Source organism: Leptonychotes weddellii, chromosome 8 (assembly GCF_054177405.1).
Source record: "Leptonychotes weddellii isolate Sample4059 chromosome 8, ASM5417740v2, whole genome shotgun sequence".
Taxonomy (NCBI): Eukaryota; Metazoa; Chordata; class Mammalia; order Carnivora; family Phocidae; genus Leptonychotes; species Leptonychotes weddellii.
The window spans coordinates 2607384-2619747 of NC_138376.1; the positions used below are offsets into that span (position 1 = coordinate 2607384).

Below are 12364 nucleotides of genomic sequence, written 5' to 3' on the forward strand. Positions count from 1 at the left end.
CGCTCGCCGGCTCCGCTCGGTCCGGGCCAGACCTATCGGAGCGGCTGGCCAAGACCCCGGAAGAGCGACTCCATCCGGGTGCTTTGTCCGGGAGCGAGGAGGGCGTGGCTTTATGACGACCGCGGGGGAGGGGCGAGGAGCCAACTCAGGAGCTGGGACTTCCTGACGGAGGGGGCGGCGGGAGTACGGGTTGTCCCTTGCCCCGCCCCATGGAAGCTCCATACTGCTCGAGAGGGGCGTCTCTAGCCTCAAACTCCCCTCTGAGGCGGGAATATCAGCTAAGAAGTCTAAATTCAAAGACTCCCCCTTTTCAGAGCTTCTTCACGGCCTCTCGCCCTGCCCGTCTTTCCTCTCTGCTTGATTGGCACAAAGCACTTTCCGCCTCCAGCCTCCCCTCCCCCTCGCTCGGCGCAGATGGTGGCGGCCCGCGCGGTGCGCAGCCGCAGAGAGTTCTGGGCGGTGCCGCTGAGGGGCGTGTGACGCAGCGGCCGTCGCTGCCATTTTAAGTTGTTTGTTCTCGCTTCCCTTCTCAAACGCGACTCTGCCCCGGACCCGGGAGGCGCCCGAGGCCGCCGCCGTTTCCGCAGCCAGCGGTTGGGGGCAACGAGGCTGTGCCACCGCGGACGCTCACCCTCCGCTTCGGCTTTGCCCCTCCGGGTCTCCTCGACCTTCCTTGCTGAGAGCCGGAACCCGACCGCGGGGGGAAGAAAGACTCGAGAGCAGATGCTTGAACTGAAATAACTTTCTTTTGGGGGGTTTGCTTCGCTGACAGACCCTTAGCGCAGGGCTCCCCTCCCCTTCCTCCCCTCCCCCTCCGCCGCCAGTACCAGTCCTACCCCTCTTTCCACCTCGTTTCTCCTCCTCTCTCTCTCGCCTTCGCCGCCGCCTCCGCGTCCTTCCCTCCGCCGCCGCCCGGGGCGCCGAGCCAGACTATGGGTCCCAGGTGGGGGCTGAGCGGCGGCAGCAGCGCGGGCGGCCCGGTCACAGTGCGCACTGCAGCGGGGATGGAGGGGCTCAGTTGGCTGGTGGTTTTCTCTTGACATGGCTCCTGCCCGTGCTGCGAGCAGCGCCCCCGCCGCCGCCGCCTCTTCTGCCGCCGCCACCGCTCCGCCCGCAGGCTGCGGCTAGAGGGCCCGAACCCCGCCCGAGAGTCGGTCAGTGAGTCCCGGTCTCCGCGGGGACAGGGAGGGGATTTCCCCGTCACCCGCCCCCGCCCCAGCTGCCTCAGTTCCACCCCCTGCCCCCTCGGGAAGCAAACTAATGACCCCACCCTAAACTATCCAAACTCGGGAACATGGTCTGTTCAACGTGAGAGAGAGAGAGCGCTAATCCGGGAACTTCAGCGTTTTTTTTTTTTGGGGGGGGGTGGGCTGGGCATACTTCCAAAAAGTAATTAATATTAACACAACTATTTTTTTTTTTTCCCACTGATCCTTCCCATTTACCCTCTCCCGCCTACTCTACCCGGGCGGGAATTGTTTCCACGATGAAATGAGTGAAAACCTGAGTGATCCTGTGTCTCCCGTGGTGCGAGTGAGTCGCTGCCGCTGAAGGCAAAGGGTGGGGGTGGGACCTGGGGGGTGGAAGGCAGGTGGTCCCTGGGCACCGCCTGGGGTCTGGGAGAAGAGCCCGCCACCTTTGCCTCAGCAATGCTCGCAGGAAGATAAGTCGCACTCCCCACGATCTTGAACGGGGGCAAATTCCTAGGGAAGGCTCCCTTGGGGAATGTAGGACTCACTGCAGGGCTGGGGGTGTTGGGATCCCGGGCATTAATCAGGTCTAACCACAGAGCCGGAAGAATAATTATATCGTATCATATACCCCCTTTCTCTCTGCCATCATGATTTTCCATGGCAGCAGCATTAGCAGCCGCCTGGGGATGAAAATGTGGGTGATGGGGAAGTTGGAAATGACTCCGCTGTTTTTTCTCATGGCTCCTTTGGGCAACAGCTGTCCGCCCCCGGTATACACTGTAGTTGATTGCAGGGAAGCCCTGTACCTCTCCCCTTCCTTCTCTGCCGATTTTGCACTTTTCTCTTTGCTCACCACCAAGTGTAATCAATAACAAGCACTGACAATACATAGCAATAGTGAAATCTGAGATAACTTAAGAATTAATTAGGTACTACAGCCATGGGTCTGGCTGGGTAAAATCCAATTGGATATTTCGGTTTCATTCACCTACCCTGTTTTGGTGTTGGGGGGGGTTGGGGGGGTTTTCTTTTTCCCTTTTTCTTTGTAATTCTTTTTTTTTTTTTTATTTTGGTATTTGGAAAGCAGGGATCATCACACTTCCCCTTCCCCGTTCGTTCTCATAATCCCTTCTCTAAAGAGGGGGGAAAATCCGGATGGATTTTAAGGATTGGACTGGTGTCAGCTGTGTTTTATTGCACACCTAAATCCCGATAATAGGCTTTTCATTCCCCGCCAAAGCCTTTATTTTGGCATTTAAGCCAGATGTGTTTTCCAAAAAGTTAGTTCCAAGTATTTTCTCCTCTCTTTCTTTCCTTCCTCCCCTTCCTTTTTCCCATAACCCCTAACGTTATTGTCCAAACATGACTGGACAGCAGCTTTTGTTTCTTGACCCTGTAATATGACAGTCTGCTAATATCGCCAGAAGGTGCAGTTTTTGGGTTACAGTCGTGATTTTAGCTATTCAATCATATTAGCAGGAAAAAAATGACTTGTTTCTGTTGTACTTGAGTCTTAAGAAAAAGTGCCCATAGTTTAGTGACAATTTCCAAAGGCTTTAGTACCACCTGTATTTCAAAATGGGGGACCCAAACTCCCGGAAGAAACAAGCTCTGAACAGACTACGTGCTCAGCTTAGAAAGAAAAAAGAATCTCTAGCTGACCAGTTTGACTTCAAGATGTATATTGCCTTTGTATTCAAGGAGAAGGTAATTTAAAATTCTTAATGTGAATTAGCACAAGTGATTTTTGTAAGTGTATATTATTTGTTACCCGTAAATAACTGTATATTAGTTTGAAGAGTGGTTGACAAAAATCTACGTGTATGCTTTAACCTGAACCCTCCCGGGTAGTTCTCTGCATGTGTAGTTGCGGTGTAACTACGAATGGAAGGCTTGGGTACTCCTTGGGTTGGAAATGATCTAAAGCTCGGTAGGGTCCTTTTTTAGGTAACCTGGGGTGAGCAACATTGTAAAACTCTCACTTACGTTTCACAAGACATTTCATTTATGTGGAGTTACATAGAGAACATTATAGCTGAATTTAAACATTATCTAAAGTGGGATAGTTGAAAGTGGTGAATTAGAATCAATGTTTATATGCTAAAAGTAAATAGTCTGTTCAACTTCATGCTAAAGGTACCTTTTCTCGTGGTATATTTAATGAAATACAGTACACTTTAATTTTTAGGAACAATTACATACCGAAATGGTTAATTTGTGTTTAGAAGTGCAATTTATTAAAATTCAAAAGGACCTGAAGAGGAAATTTAAACATTGAGGTGGCTGGCGAACATAATCAGGATTAGTTTCACAGTTAAATAGCAAATAAGGAGTTGTTGAGTAGTCAAGGAGAACATGATAAAAGCAGTATTTTTAAATCTGTTTGACATGAGATTAGGTTATGAGTATAAGGAAATACTTCTTTGATTTTTGCAACTAAGTTGTGAACTACTTTCAAATTAGAAATATATTCTTAGTGTGGTATGTACTTCATGTTCGGAAGTTTCCCGAGTATTTATCCCATTCTTAACTCTTACGAAAGTTTATTAGTACAGGCATTCCTCAGTTTTATTGGGCTTCACTTTATTGCGTTTTGTGGATAATTTTGGTTTTTACGAATGGAAGGTTTGTGGCAACCCTGGGTTGACTAAGTCCATCAGCATCATTTTCCAACAGCATTTGCTCACTTTATGTCTCTCTGCCACATTTTGTTAATTCTTGAAATGTTTTAGGCCTTTTTATTAATGTATTTGTTACGGTGACCTATGATCAGTTACTACAAGTTACTGAAATCATATGATGGTTAACATTTTTTAGCATTATTTTTCAATTAAGATATGTACATTGTTTATTTGGACCTAAATGCTTATTGCACACTTAATAGATTATAGTGTAGTGTAAACATACTTTTTATATGCACTGGGAAACCAAAAAATTAATTCAACTCCCCGTGATACTTGCTTTATTGCTGTGGTCTGGAACTGAACCTGCGATATCTCCAAGGTATGCCTGTGTTTAAAAATGCTCTTAGCAGCTCTAGTTTAGCATTGTAAAGTGGTTTCACAGTGGTTTGTTTTGAAGTGATTATCCCGAGATTGGGTTGTACCCGGGATTTACTTCTCCATTCTGTCTTGTTAATATGTTGACTGCAGAATTGATACGATCAGATTTTAACTGAGGATATTATAATGTAAGCTCACTAGAAATACAAGATACAGGTGGTAAGATGAGTTTTTGGTATTTAATATATGAGATGCCCCAAGTTGTACTATCTAGTTCTTTAACACCATAAAACCCCATTGTTACTCTTAGGAATGGACAGTATGCAGGCAATTGTCCTGAGTAGGTTCATGAGTTTTATATGCTAAATTGATGAGCACTTGGTCACAACTAAATTTGAAACTCAACTTGGTAGACTTTTTTTTTTTCTTGTTTCATATATTGACAGTTGTTATATCTAAAAGGAGTAATGGAACTTAACCCCTTTAAGGAGTTAAAAAAATGTTAATTTGTACAGCTTTGTTTTTAAACTGCTGAGAGTTTAATTTAGTTGTATGTAGAATCAGTTAAATGAAAATATATCAAGAGTAAATCACTTTTTTTTTTAAACATTAGGTATGTCTAGTGTTTGTTTCTCAGTGTTTAAGAAATACTGTTTAAAATAAGTTACCTGTTATGGATACCATGATACTATAAAACCATGCAGTAAAACATTCTGATAATAGCCTGTTTGTGTGTGGTTGGGGTAATGGGGCTTGGGGAAATAACAGAAGGATCCACCTATTTGAAAATCAGTACAAAAATTACCTGAGTTAATAATTTTGCTGAGTTAGAGTAAAGGTACATGACATTGTAATATGAACTGGGTGTTAAAAGACAATGTGCTACTGGTGGGTTAATAGACCTTTTTTTTTTTTTTTGCTTTTAGAAGAAAAAATCAGCACTTTTTGAAGTGTCTGAGGTTATACCAGTTATGACAAATAATTACGAAGAAAATATCCTGAAAGGTGTGCGAGATTCCAGCTATTCCTTGGAAAGTTCCATAGAGCTTTTACAGAAGGATGTGGTACAGCTCCATGCTCCTCGATACCAGTCTATGAGAAGGGTAAGTTCTGTTTTTCAGTCTTGATTTGGTAAGTTTTTGTGAGTTAAACTTGCATTTTTCCCCCTAAGTATGGGTAGTTACTATGGTCACGAGTTGACTTCAGGGGCGCCTGGGTGGCTCAGTCTGTTACGCAGCTGCCTTCAGCTCATGTCTAAAATCTTTTTTTTTTTTTTTTAAAGTTCAGATAAAACATGGATAATTTTTCCTCTGTGGTAATTATGCTGATAATGGTGTGTATTATTGCTGGGAATAATGTTTTATATTACTGTTCATTAGATTTTTCTTTTTGGGGTGAGAACTAACATCATGCTCCTTATAAATAAGGAACTTAAAGTAGAAGGAATTATTATTCCCAGCCTTCTAAACTTCTGTAACTCAACTGGAATTTAAAATGAACATACTTGAAAAGACATCCTCATAATTACTGGGGTTGGGGAAGGCTAGAGAGAACCATGTACTGGTCTGAAAAAGGTTTATTGGCCTTTGAAAATTAATACATTGGACTATGATAAGGAACAAGAATGGAAAAAACAGTTTTCTGTAAGTATATAATAAAAATAGCATTTCAGCTGTAATAAGAATGTGAGTAATATTAGAAGTTTCAAGACACCTTTGCTTAAATGTTAACTAGGTTCTGATTTTGAAGAATGGAAATAAAAATACAGGGACTTCACAAGAAAAAAAAATCAGCTTCAGTTGGAGTCTTCACCATGTGCTGATTAATTTAGGTCTTGGTGTGAGCAACACTGGACTGGGTGGCTGTAGGTGGACTCTACAAGATAAAAATTAGAATTAGGCCATGAGGTATTCAGATTATATACAGTCCTATTACCTCTCGGTATATAAGATGATACATAGTGGACCTTTTGTATTGTGAAATGTTTCTATAATCAAACCTATAATTTGTGACATACCTTGTTAACAGCTTTGTTTCTCTGAAAGTAATTTTTTTTTTAATCCTTTTATAGGATGTAATTGGCTGTACTCAGGAGATGGATTTCATTCTTTGGCCTCGGAATGATATTGAGAAAATTGTCTGTCTCCTGTTTTCTAGGTGGAAGGAATCTGATGAGCCTTTTAGGCCTGTTCAGGTATTTTATTCTAAGTGTGGTGTGCGCTAAGTGAGTAAAAACTTCTGGAATACGGCCTAACTTAAGAAAATTTGGGGGAATATGCATTACTCTAATCGGTTTTATTACTTCATAAGTTGCTCCCATCTGTTTGAATATTGTGATACAAGAGGAGAAAGCGTTTGGGTGACAGAATCTCTTGAGAATGAGGTAGTCCTAACTACCTCAGTGTGTCTTTAAAATAATGGCCAGAGAAAACCTTTCAGGGTAGATGTGTGTTGATTTGTCGAAGGGCCTATGAATGAACTTCTCTTGAGAAGATCTCTCCCCTGCACCATCCGGCTCTCTAACGAGTCTGACCTAAGAAATGCGTTCAGAAACCCTTTCCCAGGGGCGCCTGGGTGGCTCAGTCGGTTCAGCATCTGCTGCTCCCTCCCCTCCTGCCCCTCCCGTACTCATTCTCTCTCCCTCTCTCTCTCTCAGAGAAATAGTCTTTTAAAAAAAATCATTTTCCAAAAATAGATTTGTGTATAAAACTATACAGGAGATAAGTTAATCTGGTAGTGGTTCTTTAGTACTCTTCCTCGACACTGCTAACTTTGGACTTGTCACCTGAGGTACTAGATAATTTCCAGTTTTTAAGAGCATTTGCCCAAGTGTCAATGATCCTAATTTTATTTATAATACTTTCATATGCATAAGAGAAAGTACAATAATATCCACCAAAATGTTAGTTATGGTTAGTTCTAGGTCAGGTAGCTAACTGTGTGTGTGTGTGTATATACACACATTTCATAACTCTACAATGATCATACTTTTGTTTACAATCAGAAACCTAAATAAAGACATTTAAAGACTCATTTTAAGCATACTGAACTACATATTAGAATGCCTATTTTAGGCTGATTGTTTAGAAATACAAAGTTATCATTGAAAAAATTTGCATTCATCCATTACTATGAACCATCTTTATGGTGCTTTTGTGTATGATAGACAAGTTGGTATACTCCCCCTGTCCCCATGGTAATGTTCCTACCCATCAGCTCAAATTATTATTCCTTTTTCTAAGATTCACTTCACAGAAATAAGTTCTAAAGATAACCTATAGCCTAAAGAAAGGTAAAAGTATTCTGTATTTATGTGTGTCTTCAGTGGACAATATCTGACTCACATGAACTTGTTGGAGAATAGAAGTTGGATATAAAAAGCAGGAAGACAGGAATGGTAAGACATGTTTATCAGAGCAGGTCTTGCGCCTCAACTGAGAGGCACTCTTAGGATTTTTATTATTTTTTTATTTTATTTTTTTAAAGATTTTATTTATTTATTTATTTGAGAGAGAGAGAGAGACACAGCATGAGAGGGGATAGGGTCAGAGGGAGAAGCAGGCTCCCCGCCGAGCCGGGAGCCCGATGCGGCACTCGATCCCAGGACTCCAGGATCATGACCTGAGCCGAAGGCAGTCGCTTAACCAACTGAGACACCCAGGCGCCCTTTATTATTTTTTTAATTCAGCAATTTCCATTGAAAAAAATTTGGTGCATTATTCATATTTTATTTAATGTCTTTCTTTTTTTTTTTTTTTCTTAAGATTTTATTTATTTATTTGACAGAGACCCAGCGAGAGAGGGAACACAAGCAGGGGGGGTGGGGAAGGGAGAAGCAGGCTTCCCGCTGAGCAGGGAGCCCGATGCGGGGCTAGATCCCAGAACCCTGGGATCATGACCTGAGCCGAAGGCAGATGCCCAACGACTGAGCCACCCAGGCGCCCCTTTTAAAATTTCTAATACTGTATCTTTCCATCTGAGACATTATTTGGAATAGTTGTTGTTAAAATAGTCTTGTCTCAAGTTAAGTCCTACTTTTTGAAATCATGGCTGTTTATTGAGTGTTGACTGTGCTAGACTGTGTCCTGAATACTTTATATACATTTAGTCTTCATCCTTAGAAGAACTATGCAGATAAGAACCTCCTTTTCCAAAGGAAGAAACTGAGGCACTTAGAGATTAGGTAAACAGCAGAAGATCATGTAGTTAAGTGGCAGTCAAGACATAAATCCTGTAAAGTTTATGCTTTTAATTTGCTACTCTGTACTGTGGGAAGTGCCCTGTACTATGAAAACCTTAAATTATGGACTGAATATAAGCACTATGTAGGATAGAGGTAATGTCGTATAATTTTAGAATTCAACTACAGGAAACAAGTTCAGTGTAAAGATGAATTTACTTCCCCGGTAATTTAAAATAAATGAGTATCCTGAACCTGAATGAGAAGCCTTAAATATAAATAACGTAGTTCTTAAGGCAAATGAGAAGAGGAAAGGTCAACTTTAACTTGAAAACCTTTTTTTTTTTTTTTTTTTGTCTTGAAGCACTTGAAAATCTAGATAGTAATGAGATTTAGTAGGAACCATAGTAAAGGTTGTTTCAATAACGAATTCCTGCTATATTCAGAGTATTATGGAGTACTGAGAGGTGCTATTAAAATATCTCCTATTTCCTCTTTATCCCTAAATGCTCTTGCTGCAGGGTAGTTTTTATCACACTATTCAAATATTTTGTTACTTCTGGGCATTGCTTTCATGCTGCTTTAATTAGAGTTTTCTTTTTGGTGTGGACTGTTCCTTCCCAAACCTTTGTATATTCACTAGGGAGACAGTGCATGAGCAGGAACCAGGGGCAGAGAGTGAGGGACAAGTAGATTCACTGATGAGCACAGAGCAGAGCCGGACGTCGGGGCTCGATCCCAGGACCCTGAGATCATGATCTGCGCGGAAGTCAGATGCTTAACCGACAGAGCCACCCGGATGCCCCAGGCAGTAGTCTGATTTTTGACACGTGTTTATGTCGGTCTTGTTCCAGGAATGGCATTTCCCAGATTACCTTTTCTGAGTGCTTTCCCCAGGGAAAATTACTGTCCTCTTTGAAGGCCCAATCCAAAATCACCTGCTAATACTGCCCACAGTGCCTACTGTGTTAGTTTTCTCCCTTCTTCACATGGCACTTTGAAGATAACCCATTTTAGGGTTTTACAAATAACGACATCTTATTCTAGGAAAGATCTGAAGCAAGTTAGGTTTTATATTTGCATGTGCTTTGCCCTTTTGGGCAGTATAAGAGCCCCTTAAGGGTGGGATAACCTTATTCATATTTTTTGGTATTTAATGACATTCTTTTCATATACTAAGAGTTCAGTAAATATTTGAATTTGTGCAGAGGTACAATTGAATATCATATTTACACAATCGTTTGTAGGGATAGGGTATCTTATGACTTGAAAGAAAAGCTGGGTGCTAAAATTCTAGATGGCAGGAACTGATGACTTTTCCATGTTCGTATTTCCTATAGTCTTTGACATAATGAGAGAATAAAAACTGAATCAAATGGACTAACAGTCTTTTATTTTTTTAAATAATTCAACATTATCTAAATATGAGATTTTTTAAGATTTCCGTTTCTTGAATTCTCCATTAGCCTAGTCATTTCACCCAGCATTTGGTCTCCGCAGACATTTTGTGGGAGGATAGAGTTGATCTTCCTCATGTTAAAAGAGTAAAAGACTGTTCTGATTTGGTAATAGTTCTTCATAACTTAAAATTTTTTTAATCTGAAAAGTGTGCATAACATTTTAAAAATTTTTGAGGGGTTCATATATCCTCAAGCCCATCTGTGTGAGGACTGGAACTATATTTCAGGTGTGGGCTTTAAAGCCCCACTATTTCATTTCATTAACTGTTTTGATGGTTAGAACCCATTTATTTTACAGGAGAGGAAGGTGAAGTTTAGAAGAGTTAGGGGATATGTACAAGGTTGCATAAGTAGTGAGATGTGCAGCTAAGATTGGAATATATTTCTTTGCAAAAGCCATCCGTAGTGGGTATTCTTTGTAAATAGAAAGGAGGGAGATGTCATTGGGCTTAATTAAAGTACTAAGTTGGGAGTCTTGAGCAAAATAGGTTTGAAAAGTCTCGTTTTAGAGGCATCTGGGTGGCTCCGTCGGCTAATTGTCTGACTATTTCAGCTCATGTCATCATCTAAGGGTCTTGAGATTGGACTCAGCGCAGCGGGGAGTCTGCTTGAGATATTCTGTCTCTTTCCCCCTTCCCCCATGTGCACGCTCTGTCTCCCTCTCTCAAAAAAAAAAAGAAAGAAAATCTTGTTTTATAGAATTTGACCTAAAATCATTGAGAATTAGGATCGAGTCACTCTGATGCAAAGTTTTTCTTGAAGGTCAAATTCTATAATGGAGTGCTGTTCACTAGAACTTTCTGTGATGAAGGAATATATCTCAGTAGACTGTTCAGAATGGTGGCCACTGGCCACATCGGATTATTGAGCATTTGAAATGTGGCTAGAGTTACTGAAGAACTGAATTTTAAATTGCATTTAATGAATTAAATTTAAGTAGGCACGATTGGCTGCCATATTGGACAGCATATAGATATAATAGATGTTTCAGGTAGGGTAACATCTTTGTAGTTACATGTAAATGTATTTCTTCCGTAGGCCAAATTTGAGTTTCATCACGGTGACTATGAAAAACAGTTTCTGCATGTACTGAGCCGCAAGGACAAGACTGGAATTGTTGTCAACAATCCTAACCAGTCCGTGTTTCTCTTCATTGACAGACAGCACTTGCAGGTAAGCTTTGTTTAACTACTTAACAGCTCATTTAAAAAGCTCATTTGTTAGACTATTTTCTATCTATGTTAATTCTGTTCTGCCACTTCAACACTGCATTATTTTTGAAGTTATTTAAAAATCAAACAGCTATCCTGGGCCTCACCCTAGAACAGTGGTTCCCAAATTTTGCTGCATAGTAGAACTACCTGGGAGCTTTTAAACGTCATGATTCCGATGGCAGTAGAGTTTAAGAAACGCTCTGATAGAGCTTTTCTAATGTAAAGTATGGTCAACAAGATGGTGGTAACAGATCCTTAAATATGTAGAATCTCATGCCCTACTCCAGTCCTGCTCGGTCAGAGAAACAATGTTTGGAACAAAATCCTTAGATGAGTAGTAACACATTATATTTTGAGAAGCTTTGGCCCTAGACCTTTTAAATAAAAATCTAAAGGGATGAAGTATATCTGTATTTAAAAGATCCACATGTGCTTTATTTTTTTTAAACACTAAAATAGTCCTCCTAATTCATTAATTTATCTGATAGGAGTTCATAGTTTAAAAATTATTTTATATACAATTTCTCAAGATTAGACCAAAACTGAGAATGATATATTTAAAAACACTCTACTTATTTTTTAATTTATTTACTTTATAGCTTTATTGAGTTATTATTGGCATATAAACTGTATATCTACTACTTTTTTTAACATTTATTTATTTATTTATTTATTTAGCGTTCCATGATTCGTTGTTTGCGTATAACACCCAGTGCTCCACGCAATACGTGCCCTCCTTAATACCCATCACCAGGCTAACCCATCGCCCCACCCCCCTCCCCTCTAGAACCCTCAGTTTGTTTCTCAGAGTCTCCACATGTGTTTTAAATAAGCACTTCCAATTTAAGCAATCCAGGTATTCCAGATTATTTTTTATTCTCTAGAACATTGTTTTCATCAACCTAAACCTGAATATCCTCACTTGGAATTTATAACAGATATCTTGTTAAAAATAATTTTAGGGGCGCCTGGGTGGCTCAGTCGTTAAGCATCTGCCTTCGGCTCAGGTCATGATCCCAGGGTCCTGGGATCGAGCCCCGCATCAGGCTCCCTGCTCCATGGGAAGCCCGCTTCTCCCTCCCCCACCCCCCCTGCTTGTGTTCCCTCTCTCACTGTGTCTCTCTCTGTCAAATAAATAAGTAAAATATTTAAAAAAAAAAAATTTAAGAATAGCATTTTAATTACCATTCATTCAACAACGGAGTGCCTACTTACTGTGTACCAGGCACTGTACACTGTGAACAAGACAGAAATTCTACTCCATTATGGGGGAGGCAGTAGGGCGGAACAGTATGCAGTTGGTGAGCGCTCAGAG

General features: G+C 40.9%; 1 protein-coding gene across 2 annotated transcripts in view; it reads left to right on the forward strand.

The window, feature by feature from the left end:
- Positions 1–504: 504 nt before the first annotated feature.
- Positions 505–12364, forward strand: part of C8H6orf62 (chromosome 8 C6orf62 homolog) — a 16010-nt gene continuing 4150 nt past the window's right edge. The window contains exons 1-4 of one of the 2 annotated variants that reach the window (XM_031034499.2): positions 505–1533; positions 5122–5298; positions 6267–6389; positions 10874–11008. In XM_031034499.2, the coding sequence (XP_030890359.1) occupies positions 1492–1533; positions 5122–5298; positions 6267–6389; positions 10874–11008 (477 nt within the window). In that variant the 5' untranslated portion in view covers positions 505–1491. Of the gene's footprint in view, positions 1534–1553; positions 2901–5121; positions 5299–6266; positions 6390–10873; positions 11009–12364 lie in introns of those variants that run through there. The other variant, XM_006739305.3, reaches the window with a different exon arrangement.